Source organism: Lepus europaeus, chromosome 13, assembly GCF_033115175.1.
Source record: "Lepus europaeus isolate LE1 chromosome 13, mLepTim1.pri, whole genome shotgun sequence".
In the NCBI taxonomy this organism is placed as follows: Eukaryota; Metazoa; Chordata; class Mammalia; order Lagomorpha; family Leporidae; genus Lepus; species Lepus europaeus.
Window position 1 is genome coordinate 54,251,884 of NC_084839.1, and position 16,521 is coordinate 54,268,404.

General features: G+C 40.2%; 1 protein-coding gene and 1 pseudogene across 3 annotated transcripts in view; both read left to right on the plus strand.

Moving 5' to 3' along the window:
* VRK2 (VRK serine/threonine kinase 2) overlaps positions 1-16,521 on the plus strand; it is a 99,008-nt gene that overhangs the window by 80,123 nt on the left and 2,364 nt on the right. For 2 of the 3 annotated variants that reach the window (XM_062209477.1, XM_062209476.1), the window contains exon 12: positions 2,137-2,298. In XM_062209477.1, the coding sequence (XP_062065461.1) occupies positions 2,137-2,298 (162 nt within the window). Of the gene's footprint in view, positions 1-2,136; positions 2,299-15,506; positions 15,601-16,521 lie in introns of all 3 variants that reach the window. The other variant, XM_062209478.1, reaches the window with a different exon arrangement.
* LOC133772685 (heterogeneous nuclear ribonucleoproteins C1/C2-like) lies at positions 5,067-6,278 on the plus strand (annotated as a pseudogene).

The following is a 16,521-nucleotide window of genomic DNA, read 5'->3' on the forward strand; positions in this document are numbered from 1 at the left end:
GCATACTGGAATGTTACTCAGCCATAAAAAATAAGGGAATCCTGCCACTTATGATAATATGGATGAATCTGCAGGACATTATCCTAAGTGAAATAAGAAAGCACAGAAACACAAGTTGTATATCATCCATCTGTGTGTAGAATGTTAAAAAAAAAATAGCAGAAAGTGGAATGGTAGTTGCCAAGAGCTGAGAAATGGGGAGATGTTGGTCAAAGGGACAAACTCAATTTTAAGGTGAATGAGTCCTGAGGATCTAATGTGCAACATGGGAATTATAGTGAGTAATCCTTTATGTGTACTTGAAATCTGCTGAGAAACTAAATCTTAAGTGTTCTTACACATACAAGGACATAATGCCTATGAGATGATGGATGAGTTCATTAATCATGGTAATCACTTCACAATGCATATGTAGATCAAAACACCACACTGTACACCTTAAATATATAATTTTATTGGCCAATTATATCAATCAAATGGGAAAGATCCCAACTAATGCTTTATGCCATACAACAGATTTTTTTTTTTTTTTTTTTGGACAGGTAGAGTGGACAGTGAGAGAGAGAGACAGAGCGAAAGGTCTTCCTTTTGCTGTTGGTTCACCCTCCAATGGCCGCTACGGCTGGCGCGTTGCGGCTGGCGCATCGCGCTGATCCGAAGCCAGGAGCCAGGTGCTTCTCCTGGTCTCCCATGGGGTGCAGGGACCCAAGCAGTTGGGCCATCCTCCACTGCACTCCCGGGCCACAGTAGAGAGCTGGCCTGGAAGAGGGGCAACCAGGACAGAATCCGGCACCCCAACCGGGACTAGAACCCAGGGTGCCAGCGCTGCAGATGGAGGAATAGCCTAGTGAGCCGCAGCGCCAGCCGCCATACAACAGATTTTCACAATGATTGGTAAGCTGATGTTTTAGTACGATAAAACTGTGCAGCCACTTAGAAGACTGTCTCACACTAGTGGTATGATGTGCATTTATTACCAAGATTTCAGAAGAGAGTGGCTCAGAAGATGGTCATCTATCAATTTTCCCAGTAGTCTGAGAGATTTGAGTATGGACATAGCAAATCCCTGAGTGATTAGGAAGCATCTCTAGTTTGTAGGTTATGAAAAGGCACTGCTGCTGTCCTCCTGTGGTAAGCTGGGATCCGGGAGGGGGGTGATGAAGAATGGTGTTGTGACAACTGTCTCAGACCTAGCCATAAAACACCAGCATATTTTAAAGGGAAGGAATGAACATGCTTGGCAAGAGGAGCTAAAAATTGAGAGACTACAAATTAAGGCTCTGCTTGCCCAGCCAATGTAATTCATTCTTTATTTTGGCACTGCTACTCCATTATTTCCCCTTGTGCTGCTCCTGTCTTCTGCCCCCTATTTAACCTGTGAAAAAAGGTGATGGCACTTTGAGCTGCTGTAAACATGAAGCTGCTGAACAAATACTTCACGTAAGGGCCTTAACGGTAGCTCTCAATCTTCCATGTATTGTGGGATCTGCCCTTCTTTTTCTGTGTCTACTTCAAGGTTATTGAGAGTCAGTCATCCCCCAGATGTCACCATGGGGTGAAAAAGAAACCTTAGAGACTGCAAACTTGTTGTAGAGCTTAACCTCTGGTACTGGTGCACAGTATTAGATGACATGAACTGTTACTCATCTTGCTCAAAGGTTAAACCACCTGCCCAAAAATGTAAGCAACATTATAAGATCTTTTGATACTTCCACATTCATTAGGCTCATTAACATGATAGAAAACTAAGATTTTAATTAACAAAAGTTTAAACTACAAAGATATACCAGATCTACTCCAAGCAAAGGTTAATAATAAATTCATGTGCAGTCTTAAAATGTGACCGTTTTCTATAAAAAAAAATGCCATTTTCAGTAAGCAAGTTAACTGTAGAGATCATTTCTAAAGGCTGTATAACACTGACACTAATTTTAATTGGTCTTATCCCCTTGACGAGAAAAGGGTCTAGATCTTGCCAACTAATACGTGTTTTTCTGTGTCTCTTTGTTGCTGTCCTCTTTATTTCTTCCCTTCTTTTTAAAGGTTGGCAAGTTTAGTTCAAGAGTCTGGACATGAGTGTATTTTTTAAAGAAGTGTCAGAAGTTTTCATTGTACATTATCACTTTATACCAACAGGCTGAATCACAAAGGGCTGCAACAAAACAAGTCAATCAGATGCGAACTAAGTTAATAGAAAAAAAAATCTGCAGCGAGAGAAGTGCTGAGTCCTGTGCGTCTTGGACACAAGTGCAAAAAGAGAAGAAGCTGATTGGATCCACGGACAGTGAAACAGCTCAGGTGAAAGGGGTTTTGGTGTGTTTTATTTTCCCCTCCCCTTAATGTTACATTAGAATTTGCCCTTTGGGGATGAAGACATTTTCTTTTCTCCTGAGGGCCAAGGTTGTACAGTTTTTGTTAAATAAGGAGGGACAGAAAATATCCTATCCAGCTGATAAATTCAAAGCATCTGACCCCAGTTATCATAGAAACAGAATAGCAGCAAGCACATTTGCGTACAGATCGGATTTTCTTTCTTTATCTGAAGAATATAATGAAGTGCACTTAAGTTTCTTATGCTATCTATGATCCATTAGGGAGTCTTAACATATTCTTTCCTTTTACATTGATTCTTCAAGTCTAACCCTTATAATCAAATGTAAGTGAAAACTTTCCCTGTCAATATGGCTGTATTGTAAAATGATGTATTTTTTGCATCATTCAATCATTTGGGTGGATAGTGACCTTTAACAGATGATTCATTCATGCCATAGTAAAAAATCTTTCCTAATCTAACCTTTTGTGACAGGAAGGAAAAATATACAATGTATGTATATGTACAGTAAAAAGTAATAATACTTTCAAAGTAGCCAGCATTTTTAGGATTTGTACACCATCACTTTCCCCAAATGATTTGAAGTTGTTTACACTATGCAAGATGACAATTCCCCCACCAGCCATGGCAACCTGAGAGGTCACGCCGCTGAGATGTCAGTCACCACACTGAGCGCTGAATTCAGCTGCGACCTTCCTGGCAGCCGAGGCAGACTTAGCAGCACACTAGTTACATGCTACCCGCAAGCATGTTAGTTTACTCAGAGAAATCCTTTTTCTTAATTCTGGTAGCAATCTTTTACATTTATCTTGATATACTTTGTAGTTGTATTCAAAGACTGTGCTTCAAGTGGGCCTATTTTATAGTTCCTATTTGTAAAATTAAAGACAGATGCTGCTTGGTGACAAAATCTAAAGGTTCAAAGTCTCACTTCTAGGGCAGTTGTTTCTCAGCTGTTGGTGTGCATCAGAACCACCTGATACATGGGAGCTGGGAGAGAAAATCAAGAGACTATAAAAATGCTAATATCTAAGTTTTGAGCAAAGAAATGGTTTCATTAGGCTGGCGTGTCAATGGGAGACTTGTGTGTATAGATTTTGTTCCTTTTTCCAGTCAGTTCCCTTCCCCTTGAGACAACCATGGATTAGACCTTCTGATTCTCATCACCGTATTGGTTTTCTCTCTTCTACAATTTCATATACATGCAGTCATACAGTATACTTTCCTTCCTGCCTGGATTCTTTCACACAGCATTTTTTTTTTAACTTTTATTTAATAAATATAAATTTCCAAAGTACAACTTTTGGATTATAGCAGCTTTTTCCCCCCAAAACCTCCCTCCCACCCGCAACCATCCCATCTCCCACTCCCTCTCCCATCCCATTCACATCAAGATTCATTTTCAATTATCTTTATATACAGAAGATCAGTTTAGTATGTACTAAGTAAAGATTTCAACAGTTTGCACCCACACAGAAACACAAAGTAGAAAGTACTGTTTGAGTACTAGTTATACTGTTAATTCACATAGTACAACAAATTAAGGACAGAGATCCTACATGGGGATTAAGTGCACAGTGACACCTGTTGTTAACAGTTGACACTCTTATTTATGATGTCAGTAATTACCTGAGGCTCTTATCATGAGCTGCCAAAGCTATGGAAGCCTCTTGAGTTCACCAACTCTGCTCTTATTTAGACAAGGTCATAGTCAAAGTGGAAGTTCTCTCCTCCCTTCAAAGAAAGGTACCTCCTTCTTTGATGGCTCGATCTTTCCCCTGGGATCTCGCTTATAGAGATCTTTCATTTAGGTCATTTTTTTCTGCCAGAGTGACTTAGCTTTCCAGGCCTGAAATACTCTCAGGGTCTTTTTAGCCAGATCTGAATGCCTTAAGGGCTGATTCTGAGACCAGAGTGCTGTTTAGGACATCTGCCTTTCTATGAGTCTGCTGTGTATCTCGATTCCCATGTTGGATCATTCTCTCCTTTTTAATTCTATCAGTTAGTATTAGCAGACACTAGTCTTGTTTATGTGATCCCTTTCACTCTTACACCTATCATTATGATCAATTGTGAACTGAAATTGATCACCTGGACTAGTGACATAGCATTGGTACATGCCACCTTGATGGGATTGAAGTGGAATCCCCAGGCACGTTTCTAACTCTATCATTAGGGGTAAGTCCGACTGAGCATGTGCCGAACTGTACATCTCCTCCCTCTCCTGTTCCCACTCTTATTTTTAACAGGGATCACTTTTCAGTTACATTTAAACACCTAAGAATAATTGTGTGTTAATTAAAGAGTTCAACCAATGGTATTTTTTTTTTTTTAATTTGACAGGCAGAGTGGACAGTGAGAGAGAGACAGAGAGGAAGGTCTTCCTTTTGCCATTGGTTCACCCTCCAATGGCCGCTGCGGTAGGCGCACTGCGGCCAGCGCACCACGCTGATCCGAAGGCAGGAGCCAGGTGCTTCTCCTGGTCTCCCATGGGGTGCAGGGCCCAAGCACTTGGGCCATCCTCCACTGCCTTCCCAGGCCACAGCAGAGAGCTGGCCTGGAAGAGGGGCAACCAGGACAGAATCCGGTGCCCCGACTGGGACTAGAACCCGGTGTGCCAGCGCCACAAGGCGGAGGATTAGCCTATTGAGCCGTGGCGCTGGCCTCAACCAATGGTATTAAGTAGAACAAAAACATACTAAAAGGAATAAAGTAGTTAGTTGTTCCCCGACAGTCAGGACAAGGGCTGATAAGTCATTGTTTCTCATAGTGTTCATTTCACTTCAACAGGTTTCCTTTTTGGTGCTTGGTTAGTTGTCACCGATCAGGGAGAACATATGATATTTGTCCCTTTGGGACTGGCTTATTTCACTCAGCATGATGTTCTCCAGATTCCTCCATTTTGTTACAAATGACTGGATTTCATTGTTTTTTTACTGCTGTATGGTATTCAAATGCAATGGCTAGCAGTGTATACCAACAAGACAGATCTTTGCTCCATGAACTCTCGTGTATTCATTGGGAATCTCAACACTCTTGACATCAAAGTCTTAAACTGCGGCAAAATTGTGGGTTGCTCTGTTCATCACGGCTTTGCTTTCATTCAAGATACTAATGAGAGAAATGTCTGAGCTGCTATAGCCAAGATGGGGAGGATGATTGCTGGCCAGGTTTTAGATATTAATCTGGCTGAAGAGCCAAATGTGAACTGAAAAAAGGCAAGTGTGAAATGATAGACAGCAGAGATGTATGGCTCCTCTTCTGACTAGAACTGTCTTTCACAGGGATTATGACAGGATGTACAGTTAGCTTGTGTCCCTGTTCTTCCTCCTATTGCTCAGGCTATACTACCCTCTAATCATGCATCAGCAAACACCCCACCAAAGTGGCTTCAATGCTCAGAGTGTCAGCTAGGATCTTCCAAGTCTGGAAAGTTGAAAGGAGATGACCTACAGGCCAGTAAGAAGGTATTGACACAGATAAAACAAAAAGTGGATTCTCTACTGGAAACCCTGGCAGGGAGAAATGGAAAAGGAACATAGCAAACAAGGAGCTGGAGCTGAGGCTGAGGAAGGAGACGATGACTCTGAAACATAATATTGGGGTTTAGGGATTTTACCCATTATGTCTTTTCCTAGGCACTTGTCTAAGATTTTTTACCAGGTCCTCTCCCCTCCCCTGGTACCTTCAGCACAGGCTTACTGTTCTCCCCATCCTGTACTTCCCATGGTCATTAATTCATATTGCCCAGTGCTTAAGCCCATTTTCACTTCCGTAGATGCTCCTAATAGTTGTTCAGTCTTGCCCTGCAATTTTTTTTTTACTGAATTCTGATTCCACTCTTTATGACTGAGCAGTAAAAAAACAATGATTGCTTAACAACAGCAACAACAACAAACTACAGTTGTACTCCATTTCTCTCCATGGTTTGAATTTCTGATGTTCCATTACCTGTTTATAGACTGCCTATCTCTTAACGTTTTAATGTAGTAGTTTTTTTTTTTTTTTCATGCTTAGGATATGAATGGTTTATATATCATGTTTACACTTTTACAGCGTTCAGAATTTATCCTTATAGATTATTTTACCAGTGAGTTTTCAACGTTATAGTATTTTCCTCTTACTCATTAATGTCTCTTTTGAGTTTTCAGAATTCCCCTTAACCATTTCTTGAAAAGTAAGTGTAGAGGGGGTAGTTTCTCTCAGCTTTTATTTATCTGAGTATGTATGTGAAGGGTAGTTGCTGGATAGATTCTTCTTGGCTGGCCACTTCTTTTTATTCAGTACTGTGGAAGTTTCATTCTACAGCCTCCTGGACTGTAATAAAGTTTCCGCTAAGAACTCTAGTCATGGAAGTTGGGACCTCTTTATGGATTCTTTTGTTACAGCTTTGAGAATCTGTCTTTAATCTTAGCAAGCGTGGTTAAATGTTGTGGAGTAGACTTGGTTAGGCTGAATCCAACTTGGGACTTTTGACTGTCTGTAAGAAGTGGTCTGTGGATAGAGGCCTTTGGACTTTATCAGGTGCTGGGTATTACAATGGTGGGCCTGCCTCTGAGCTCCAAGGCAAAGTTCTAAGCTACCTATCCTGTCTTACTCAACAGTGGATGGAGTTTGGCTTCACTTTGTGCTGTAGGTTGGGAGAAAGCTGGCAGAACTGGTATGGAGAATCCATTCAGTCATCAGGTCCTTCCTTCCTGGGGATTTAATATTTCAATTGATCTTTTAATTAATTGCCTTTGGTTTTGTCGATTCACTTTTATTTTCTGTTGATATGTTTCTTGTTTCACTAATTATCATTTTTTTCATAGTTTGAGTTTAATTTGTTTCCTCAAACTCCAAAGGTAAAAGTTTAAGTCACTGATTTTAAACCTTTTTTCTTTGCAAAAAGATATTGTTAAAGCTATAAATTCTTAAGCTATACTTTAACTATATTCTCAACATTTTGATGTTTTCATTATTGTTCAGTTGGATACATTTTCTAATTTCCTTTAACTTATTCTTTGACCCTTGTATTATTTAGATGTTAATTCCTAAATGTTTTTGATTTGTAGGTTATCTTTTTGTTAATGTCTAATTTAATTTGGTTGTCATGAGAACCATATCCTATATTACTGTAGTCCTTTAAAATCCATTGAAACTTGTTTTATCACCGAGTAGAATCTGAGTGTCCTTAACGTACTTCTAAAGAATGTCTTATGTTTGGAGTGTACGGTGTTCATTAACTGTAAAGTTAAATTGTTTGGTAGAATTCAGATGTTCTGTATTTTCACTGTTTAACTTAATGACAACAGAGTGTTAAAATCTCCAACTACAATGGAATTCATCCACTGATGCTCTTCTATTAGGTGCATACAGGTTTAGGACTTATACATTCTTGGTGAACTGTTAAATTATCATTATAAAACAACTTTGTTTTTATGTAATACTCTCTGCCTTGGATTCTTCTTCATCTGATTTTAGTAATTCCTGCCTTCCTTTGATGACATGATGTAGTATTTCCTATCCTTTCATGTTCAACCCATGTTACTTTGTGCCTATGTGTACTCATGTAAACAGCATGTAGTCATGCCTTTTTTTTTTTTTTTTTTAGATTTATTTATTTGAAAGGCAGAGTTACAGAGAGGCAGAGGCAGAGATACAGAAAGGTCTTCCATCTGTTGGTTCACTCCCCAAATGGCCACAATGGCTATAGCTGTGCCAATACAAAGCCAGGAGCCAGGAGCTTCTTCCAGGTCTCCCATGTGGGTGCAGGGACCTATCTTCTAATGCCTTCCCAGGCCATAGCAGAACTGGATCAGAAGTGGGAGAGCTGGGACTCAAACCTGCGCCCCATGGGATGCCGGCACTGCAGGTGGCGGCTTTACCTACTACGCCACAGCTCTGGCCCCGATAGTTCTCTTTTTTAATGAAATCTGAGAAATGCTATTACTATTACTCCATTTTTACTTACTATCAGTATTGGTAATAGTTGGGTTTAGTTTACCATCTTGCTGTTTCCTCTCTTATCCCCATTTCTGCCTTGCTACTTTTGACTTCCCCCTACCTTCTTTATTTTGGATTATTTGAATAGTCTTTCTTTAAACTGTACTACTTTTCAGATTTTTTTTTTTTTTTGAACTGGCTGTTCTCCATCAGAGTTACTGAACTTTGGCCTCTAGACCAAATTCAGCCAACTGCCTGTTTTTGTAAATAGTTTCACTGGAACAGCCATTCTTACTCTCTTATGCATTGTCTGTGACTACCTTTGTTCTGTGATGGCAGAGCTGAGTAGTTGCAGCAATGACCTTATGACTCTAAACGCCTAATATACTATCAAGTCTTTATAGAAAAAGTTCACGAATTCCTGCTCTGGAGCAATTCTAATGGAAATATAATGCAAGTCATACAAGTAATTTTAAATCTTCAGGTGGCCACATTTTATAAAGAAAAAGGAACAGGTGACATTTATTTTAAAAAAGCACCCTAATTAAACAAACATTTTAAATATTGTTATCATACACAGAAGTGAGAGACTTGTCACTATATTTTACATAGGAAGTCTCCAAATCTGGTGTCTGTTTTATATAAGCAGCAAAACTCAATTCAGATTAGCCAGATTGGAAGTCACCTTAGACATCACAGCTCCAAAAATTGTCATATGTACCATTAATTTATCCTTTCTTCAAAGTACCTTGCCTCGATATAGCACTTCACAGATAATGTCAGTACCTTAGAAAAATAACTTCCATCTACTCTCCCATTTTTAATATTGTTTTATATGCCTCGCTTATATATGTATAATAAAGTCCACAATGTATTGTTATTGTTGCTTTAAAGAGTCAGTGTTCTTTCAAAAAAATTAAGAACAAAGTCTTAAATACCCAAAAGTTATAGTTCACGGCATTCTGCATACCTTTAATAGACCTTTTACGTTTCACATCCTTTCTCTTCAGCCTGAAGAAACTCCTTTAACATTTACTGTGGTGTAGATTACCTGGAAACTAATTTTCTCACCTTTACCTTTACCTTTTCTGCTATGGGGGAGGGGGGGGCGGGGAGAGCTGAATCTATGTTTTCTTATTTATTTTTAAAGATTTATTTATTTTACTTGAAAGAGTTACAGAGAGAAGGAGAGGCAGAGAGGGAGGTCTTCCATCCGATGGTTCATTCCCCCAATTGGCCGCCAACGGCCGGAGCTGTACCAATTTGAAGCCAGGAGCTTCCTCCAGGTCTTCCACGCAGGTGCAGGGGCCCGAGGACTTGGGCCATCTTGAACTGCTTTCCCAGGCCATAGCAGAGAGCTGGATTGGAAGTGGAGCAGCAGGACTCAAATCGGTGCCCATAAAGGATGCCGGCATTGCAGGCGGGGGCCTTACCCACTACGCCACAGTGCCAGCCCCTTCTTACTTATTTTTAACATTTTCAAGTAATTGTAGACTTTCTTTCATCTTTGCCCAATGAAAACACTTCATGTAACTGCACTGTAATTTTTTAAAAAGATTTATTATTTGAAAGACAAGAGTCATACAGAGAAGGAGAGACAGAGAGAGGGGTCCTCTATCCACTGGTTCACTCCCCAGTTGGCAGTAACAGCCGGAGCTGCGCTGATCTGGAGCCAGGAGCTTCTTCTGGGTCTCCCACGCGGGTGCAGGAACCCAAAGACTTGGGCCATCTTCTACTGCTTTCCCAGGCCACAGCAGAGAGCTAGGTAGAAGGTAGAGCAGCCGGGACTCCAACTGGCGCCCATATGAGATGCCAGCACTGCAGGCCATGGCTTTACTTGCTAGGCAACAGCACCAGTCCCTGCACTGTAATTTTCAAAACCAGGAATAATGGTTTACTCTTCTACAACCCAGACCCTATCTGACTATCACCAGTTTTTACACACACTTGTTTGTGTGTGTTCCTGAAATTCCATATAAACATAGCGTAAGCACCACACTCACCATAGAGAACTACTCCATGACCACAAAGATATCCTTCCTGCTGCTTTATAGTGACATCTTCTCCCCAGTCCTAAACCCTGGAAACCGTACTTTGTTCAGCATCACTATAATTTTGTCATTTTGAGCATATTGTAGAAATCAAATTATACTGTCTCTAACTTGCTGAGATAACTTTATTTCATTCATCTAATTCCCTTCATATCTACCCAAGTTTTACACGAGTTGTAGTAGTTTCTTCTGTTTTATTGCTAAGTAGAATTCTGAAGTTTGTATTGTTTAAGAATATTTTGGCCTTCTACTATGTAGTATGTTGGCAATAGGTTTTTTAAAAAAATTTTTTTTTGTTATGAAACTTTTTATTTGAAAGGCAGAGAGATAAAGAGATACCTTCCATTCACTCGTTCATTCCCCAAATTACAACAGCCAAGACCATGCCTGTATCAGAAGCCCAGAACTCAATCCAGTCCTCCCACATGTATGACAAGGATCCAAGTACTTGAGCCATCATCAGCTGCATCCTCTGGTGTGTTATCAGGAAGCTGGATTGGAAGCAGAGTAGAACCCCCACTCTGACAGGGAATGCAGGTGTCCCAGCTAATGCCTTACCCTGCTGTGCTGCAAATCCCATACTGAACTTACTTCTACCTATGTTTTGGTGCCCAATGTCCTCTTCTTCACCTTTCCCTGACCCTTCCCAGCCTCTAGTGATCACTGCTTGAAATTTAGATCGCAGGGTATTTTTGAAGATCACCTTCAACAAGTTGAGAAAGTTCCCCTATATTTCTAGTGTACTGGGACTTTTAATCCTGAATGGATAATATTATTGTGTGCTTTTTCCACATGGCTTAATATAATCATATTGCTTTTCTTCTTTACACTGTTACTGTGGTAGATGACACTGATCTGTGTTTGAATATTGAAGATGCTGCATTTCTCAAATGAGCCCCATATAACAGTGGTCTTATTTTTTTCCTTTAATGTATTGCTGGTATGTTGAAGATTTTTACATCTGTGTTCATAAGAGCTGTTTGTAGTTTTTATTCTGCCATCTTTGTTGGTTTTGACATCAGGGTAATGGTGGCCTTATGATCTGAGACTTCTTTTGATTTCTGCAAAAAAATGTGTAGAATTTTTTTCATTTTTTAAAATGTTTTATAGAATTCTCCATTGAAACTAATGGGGCCTCAAAATTTATCTGTAAATTCAGTTTCTTTACTAAAACTATTCAGATTATTTGAACAGTAGGGAATCTTTTCTGTCAAAAGTCAGGCTTTGCAGGCTTTCTGGACTGTGTCACAATTATTTAATTTTTGCAAAGAAGCAACCATACACAGTGTAAGTGAACACAAAGTTTGGCTGATTTCCAACAAGGCTATCTATATGGCACTGAAATTTTGTAGTTATCGATTTTTTATTTGAAAGGCAGTTACAGAGCAGGAGAGATCTTCCATCTGAAGGTTCACTCCCCAGAGGGCCGCAATGGCTGAGGCTGGGCCAGGGTGAAGCCAGGAGCCAGGAGCTTCTTCCAGGATCCCAGTACATGGCACTAGTACCATCTTGTACTGCTTTCCCAGGCCATTAGCAGGGAACTCGATCAGAAGTTGAGCAGCTGGGACATGAACTGGCACCCATATGGGATGCTGGCAGCACAGGTGGCTACTTAACCTGCTATACCACAATGCTGGTCCCTGAAATTTGAATTTTATAATTACAAATTATAAATGTTCAGGTACCTTAAGATATCTCCTTTCTTCCTACCATTAAAAATGTACAAACTAATTTTAGCTGATGAACTCTACATAAACAGGTAATGGACTGAACTTCACCCACACAATGGTTCATCCAACCCTAATCTATTTCATCTTTAGTTTTGGTAGTTTGTGGTTTCCTATGAATTGGTTAGTTCATCTAAGGTGTCAGGTTTTTGCTGGTTCACAGCATTCCCTTAGATTCCATAGATGTCTCTGGGTCTGTAGTGATAGTCATTTCTTCCCACATGTCACCTGTGTTTTCTCTCTTCTTTGGCAGGCTTGCTAGAGGTTTATCAGTTTCCTTGGTCTTTTCCCAGAACCACCTTTTGTTTGGCTCTCCTATATTTTTCTGTTGTCAATTTTATTGGTATGTGCTGTCATTTTTATTTGCATCTCTCCTTGGCCGCCTTTTAATTTTTAGTGGACAGTAAGTATATTTATGCAGTACAATGTGATGTTTTAGTCTGTTTACACTGCCATGATTAGGTCATGCTAATTAACAAATCCATTACCCATATACTTATTTCTTCTAGTTTTTTCAGGTGTAAATTTAATTACTAAATTGAAACTTTTCTTCTTTTCTAATTTGTTTAGTTATTTCCAAGAGGTCTCTTGACCCATTCAGTAGTGTGTCTTTAAAAATTTCAACTGCTCAGAGATTTTCCTATTGTGTTTTCTCTCTTTCCATTTGATTTCGGTTTATTTTTCTTTTTTCTACTTAAGGTAGAAGCTTAGGATATTGATTTGAACACTTTTTTTTCCTAAGTATTCAAGGCTATAAATGTTCTGTAAATGTTCATATATTGTACTTTTATTCATTTCAAAATATTTTGTACTATTCCTGAAGTCTTATTTAATATCTTGATTATGTATGTGTATTATTTAATTTGCGGTTGTTTCAAGATTTTTACTACTCTTTAGTTTAATTATGAAGTCTTGCAGTCTGAGAACATACTTTGTAGAACTTTGATTTGTGAAGGCTTGTTTTATAATCCAGGATATGAGGTCTGCTTCCTTACTAGTGCAGGATGACGACTGTGCACAGGGCTTCCCCCTCATCTTCCCCTATTCCCCACCTGCCTCCAGCAACTAACTAGCTCTCTCTCTCTCTCTCTCTCTCTCTCTCTCTCTCTCTCACACACACACACACACACACACGTAGGTTCCACGGCCCATTGTGGGAACCTAGAAAACTACAGCTTCTTTGATGGCATTTACCTAGAATAGAGCAGGCTTTCCTCGCAATTTTGTTTGTCTCTGCATATTGTTGTTTCCAGATGGCTGCTTTATGACCTACGCTGGAATACACTGGAGATACCAAAAATGAAAAGTGAGCAGGGATTCATAGCTAGGTCATTCTTTGCCGCCTTTTCTGTCATTTTCAGTGCTCCAATAGTTGCTTTTTGTCCCAACTCTTTCACTGTAATTAGCAGGAAGAATAATGTGGAATGCACATTCCATCTCTTGACTCCATCTGAGAGCCCTCACTTTCCATTCTGCAGTTTCTTTGGGTGTAGAATTTTTTCTTTCAGAATTTTAAAGATGTTTCTCTGCTTCCTTAGAAGTCTAATTTTTCTGATTAAGAAGTCCTATATATAATGCATCTTCTCTTTATGGCTTTTTTTTTTTTTAAGATTTATTTGAAAGGCAGAGCAACAGAGGGAGAGAGAGAGGTATCACCCATTCACTGGCTCACTCCCCAGATGGCCACTACAGCCTGGCCTGGGCCAAGCTGAAACTAAGAGGAATTCCAGCCTGGTCTCCCGCATGTGTGGCAGGAGCCCAAGCACTTGAACCATCTTCTGTTGCCTTTGCAGGCACATTAGCAGGAAGCTGGATCAGAAACAGAGCAGCTGGGACATGAACCTATATTATGATATTGGGTGCTGGGGGAGCTGCTTAACCTGCTGCACTATAACACTGGTCCCTCAGGCTGCTTATAAGTTTTGCTTTTTGACTTTGGATTTCTAGGGATGATCCTCTTTTGTATTTATTATACTTATTGTTGTACTTGGGGTTCTCTGAGCTTTTATTTATGGGTTGATATTTGTTATGAAATTGGAAAAAAAAATCCAGCCATGATTTCATCAATTTGTTTCATGCCTTAATCTCTTCTATTTCTCCTCAGTTCCTAATATGAGGAGACTCCAGAAGTTCACAGAAAATAGAAGTGTATTTATTTTGGTGCGAAAATATTTTTTAAAATGCATGACTAATTTTTATGCATTTTTAATGAAGATGGCTCCATATGGATTTCAAAACTTTTTGCACCAAAATAAACTTACCAGGCCAGCATTATGGAGTAGCAGGTTAAGCCACCCCCTGCAATGCCAGCATCACATATGGGTGCTGATTCAGCTCCCCGCTGATGGCCTGGGAAAAGCACTGGAAGATGGCACAAATGTTTGGGCCCTTGCCACCAACATGGGAGACTGAAATGAAGCTCTAGGCTTAGGCTTGGCCCAGCACTAGCTGTTGTAGCTACCTGGGGAGTGAACCAGCAGATGGAAGCTTTCTCTAAACCCTTTCAAAATAAATAAATCTATAAAAAATAAGCAGATTTTCATTCCATTCTCCACAAACTTTTTGAAGTACCTTATAGATTATAGTGCTTTACCATTTCATAGGCACTGTTTACTTTTTATTTATTTATTTATTTGAAAGAGTTACACAGAGAGTGGAGATGTAGAGAGGGAGGTCTTCCATCCAATGGTACACTCCCCAACTGACCGCAACGGCCGGAGCTGCACCCATCCGAAGCCAGGTGCGTCTTCCGTGTCTCCCACGTGGGTGCAGGGGCCTGAGGACTTGGGCCATCTTGAACTGCTTTCCTAGGCCATAGCAGAGAGCTGGATTGGAAGTGGAGCAGCCGGGTCTCAAACCGGCACCCATGTGGGATGCCGGCACTTCAGGCCAGGGCGTTAACCTGCTGTGCCACAGCGCCGGCCCCAAGGCACTGTTTACTTTTAAAAGTCAGTCTTTTTCTCTTGCTGTACTTCAGCTGTGGCGGCTTTTTCTTCTTTTGACTACAGTGTTAAACCTCGCCAATGGAATTTTATAATTTTTGGCAAGATTTGATCTGAGAGGTGTTAGAGTTACAGTTACAGACAGAGGGAGAGATACAGAGAAAGGTCTCCTATCCATTGGTTCACTCCCCAGATGGCCGGAGCTGAGCTGATCCAAAGCCAGGAGGAGCCAGGAGCTTCTTTACGGTCTCCCACACGGGTCCAGGGGCCCAAGCACTTGGGCCATCTGCTGCTGCTTTCCCAGGTGCATTAGCAGAGAGCTGGTCAGAAGAGGAGCAGCTGGAACATGAACCAGTACCCATATGGGATTACAACGCTGCAAGTGGAGGCTTAGCCTACTACACCACAGCACCAGCCCCAAGGATCTTTCACTTTACATGCTGTATTTTTCAGTTCCATAAATGCATTCCATTTTTCCTTTCTCTATTTCCTTATTAATTATGCTCAACTTTTCCTACTGCTTTCCCAGGCCACAGCAGAGAGCTAGATAGGCGGTAGAGCAGCACCATCTATTGAAGAGACTGTCCTTACTCCAGGAATTGGTTTTGGATCCTTGATCGAATGTAAGTTGGCTGTAGATGTTTGGGTTGATTTCTGGTGTTTCTATTCTGTTCTATTGGTCTATCCATCTGTTTCTGTACCAGTACCATGCTGTTTTGATTACAACTGTCCTGTAGTATGTCCTGAAATCTGGTATTGTGATCCTCCGGCTTTGTTTTTGTTGTACAAGGTTGCTTTAGCTATTCGAGGTCTCCTTTGCCTCCATATGAATTTCAGCATCATTTTTTCCAGATCTGAGAAGAATGTCTTTGGTATTTTGATTGGTATCGCATTGAATCTATAAATTGCTTTTGGGAGAATGGACATTTTGATGATATTGATTCTTCCAATCCATGAGCATGGAAGGTTTTCCCACTTTTTGGTATCCTCTTCTATTTCTTTCTTTAAGATTTTGTAATTCTCATCATAGAGATTTTTAACGTCCTTGGTTAAGTTTATTCCAAGGTATTTGATTGTTTTTGTGGCTATTGTGAATGGTATTGAGCTTAGCAGTTCTTTCTCAGCCGTGGCATTGCCTGTGTATACAAAAGCTGTTGATTTTAGTGCATTGATTTTATATCCTGCTACTTTGCCAAACTCTTCTATGAGTTCCAGTAGTCTCTTACTAGAGTTCTTTTGATCCCCTAAATAAAGAATCATATCATCTGCAAAGAGGGATAGTTTGAGTTCTTCCTTCCCGATTTCTATCCCTTTAATTTCTTTTTCTTGCCTGATGGCTCTAAAACTTCCAGAACTAAAATGATTAGCAGTAGTGAGAGTGGGCATCCCTGTCTGGTACCAGATCTCAGTGGAAATGCTGTTATGAAGAGCTTGGAGTTTTGCTCTGAGAGCTTACTGATGGTTCACCTTGATGATGGCATGATTTCTGTGAAGCTTTTTTAGTCTTCTCTCTATAGTAAATATAATCTCAAATTGTGGCATAT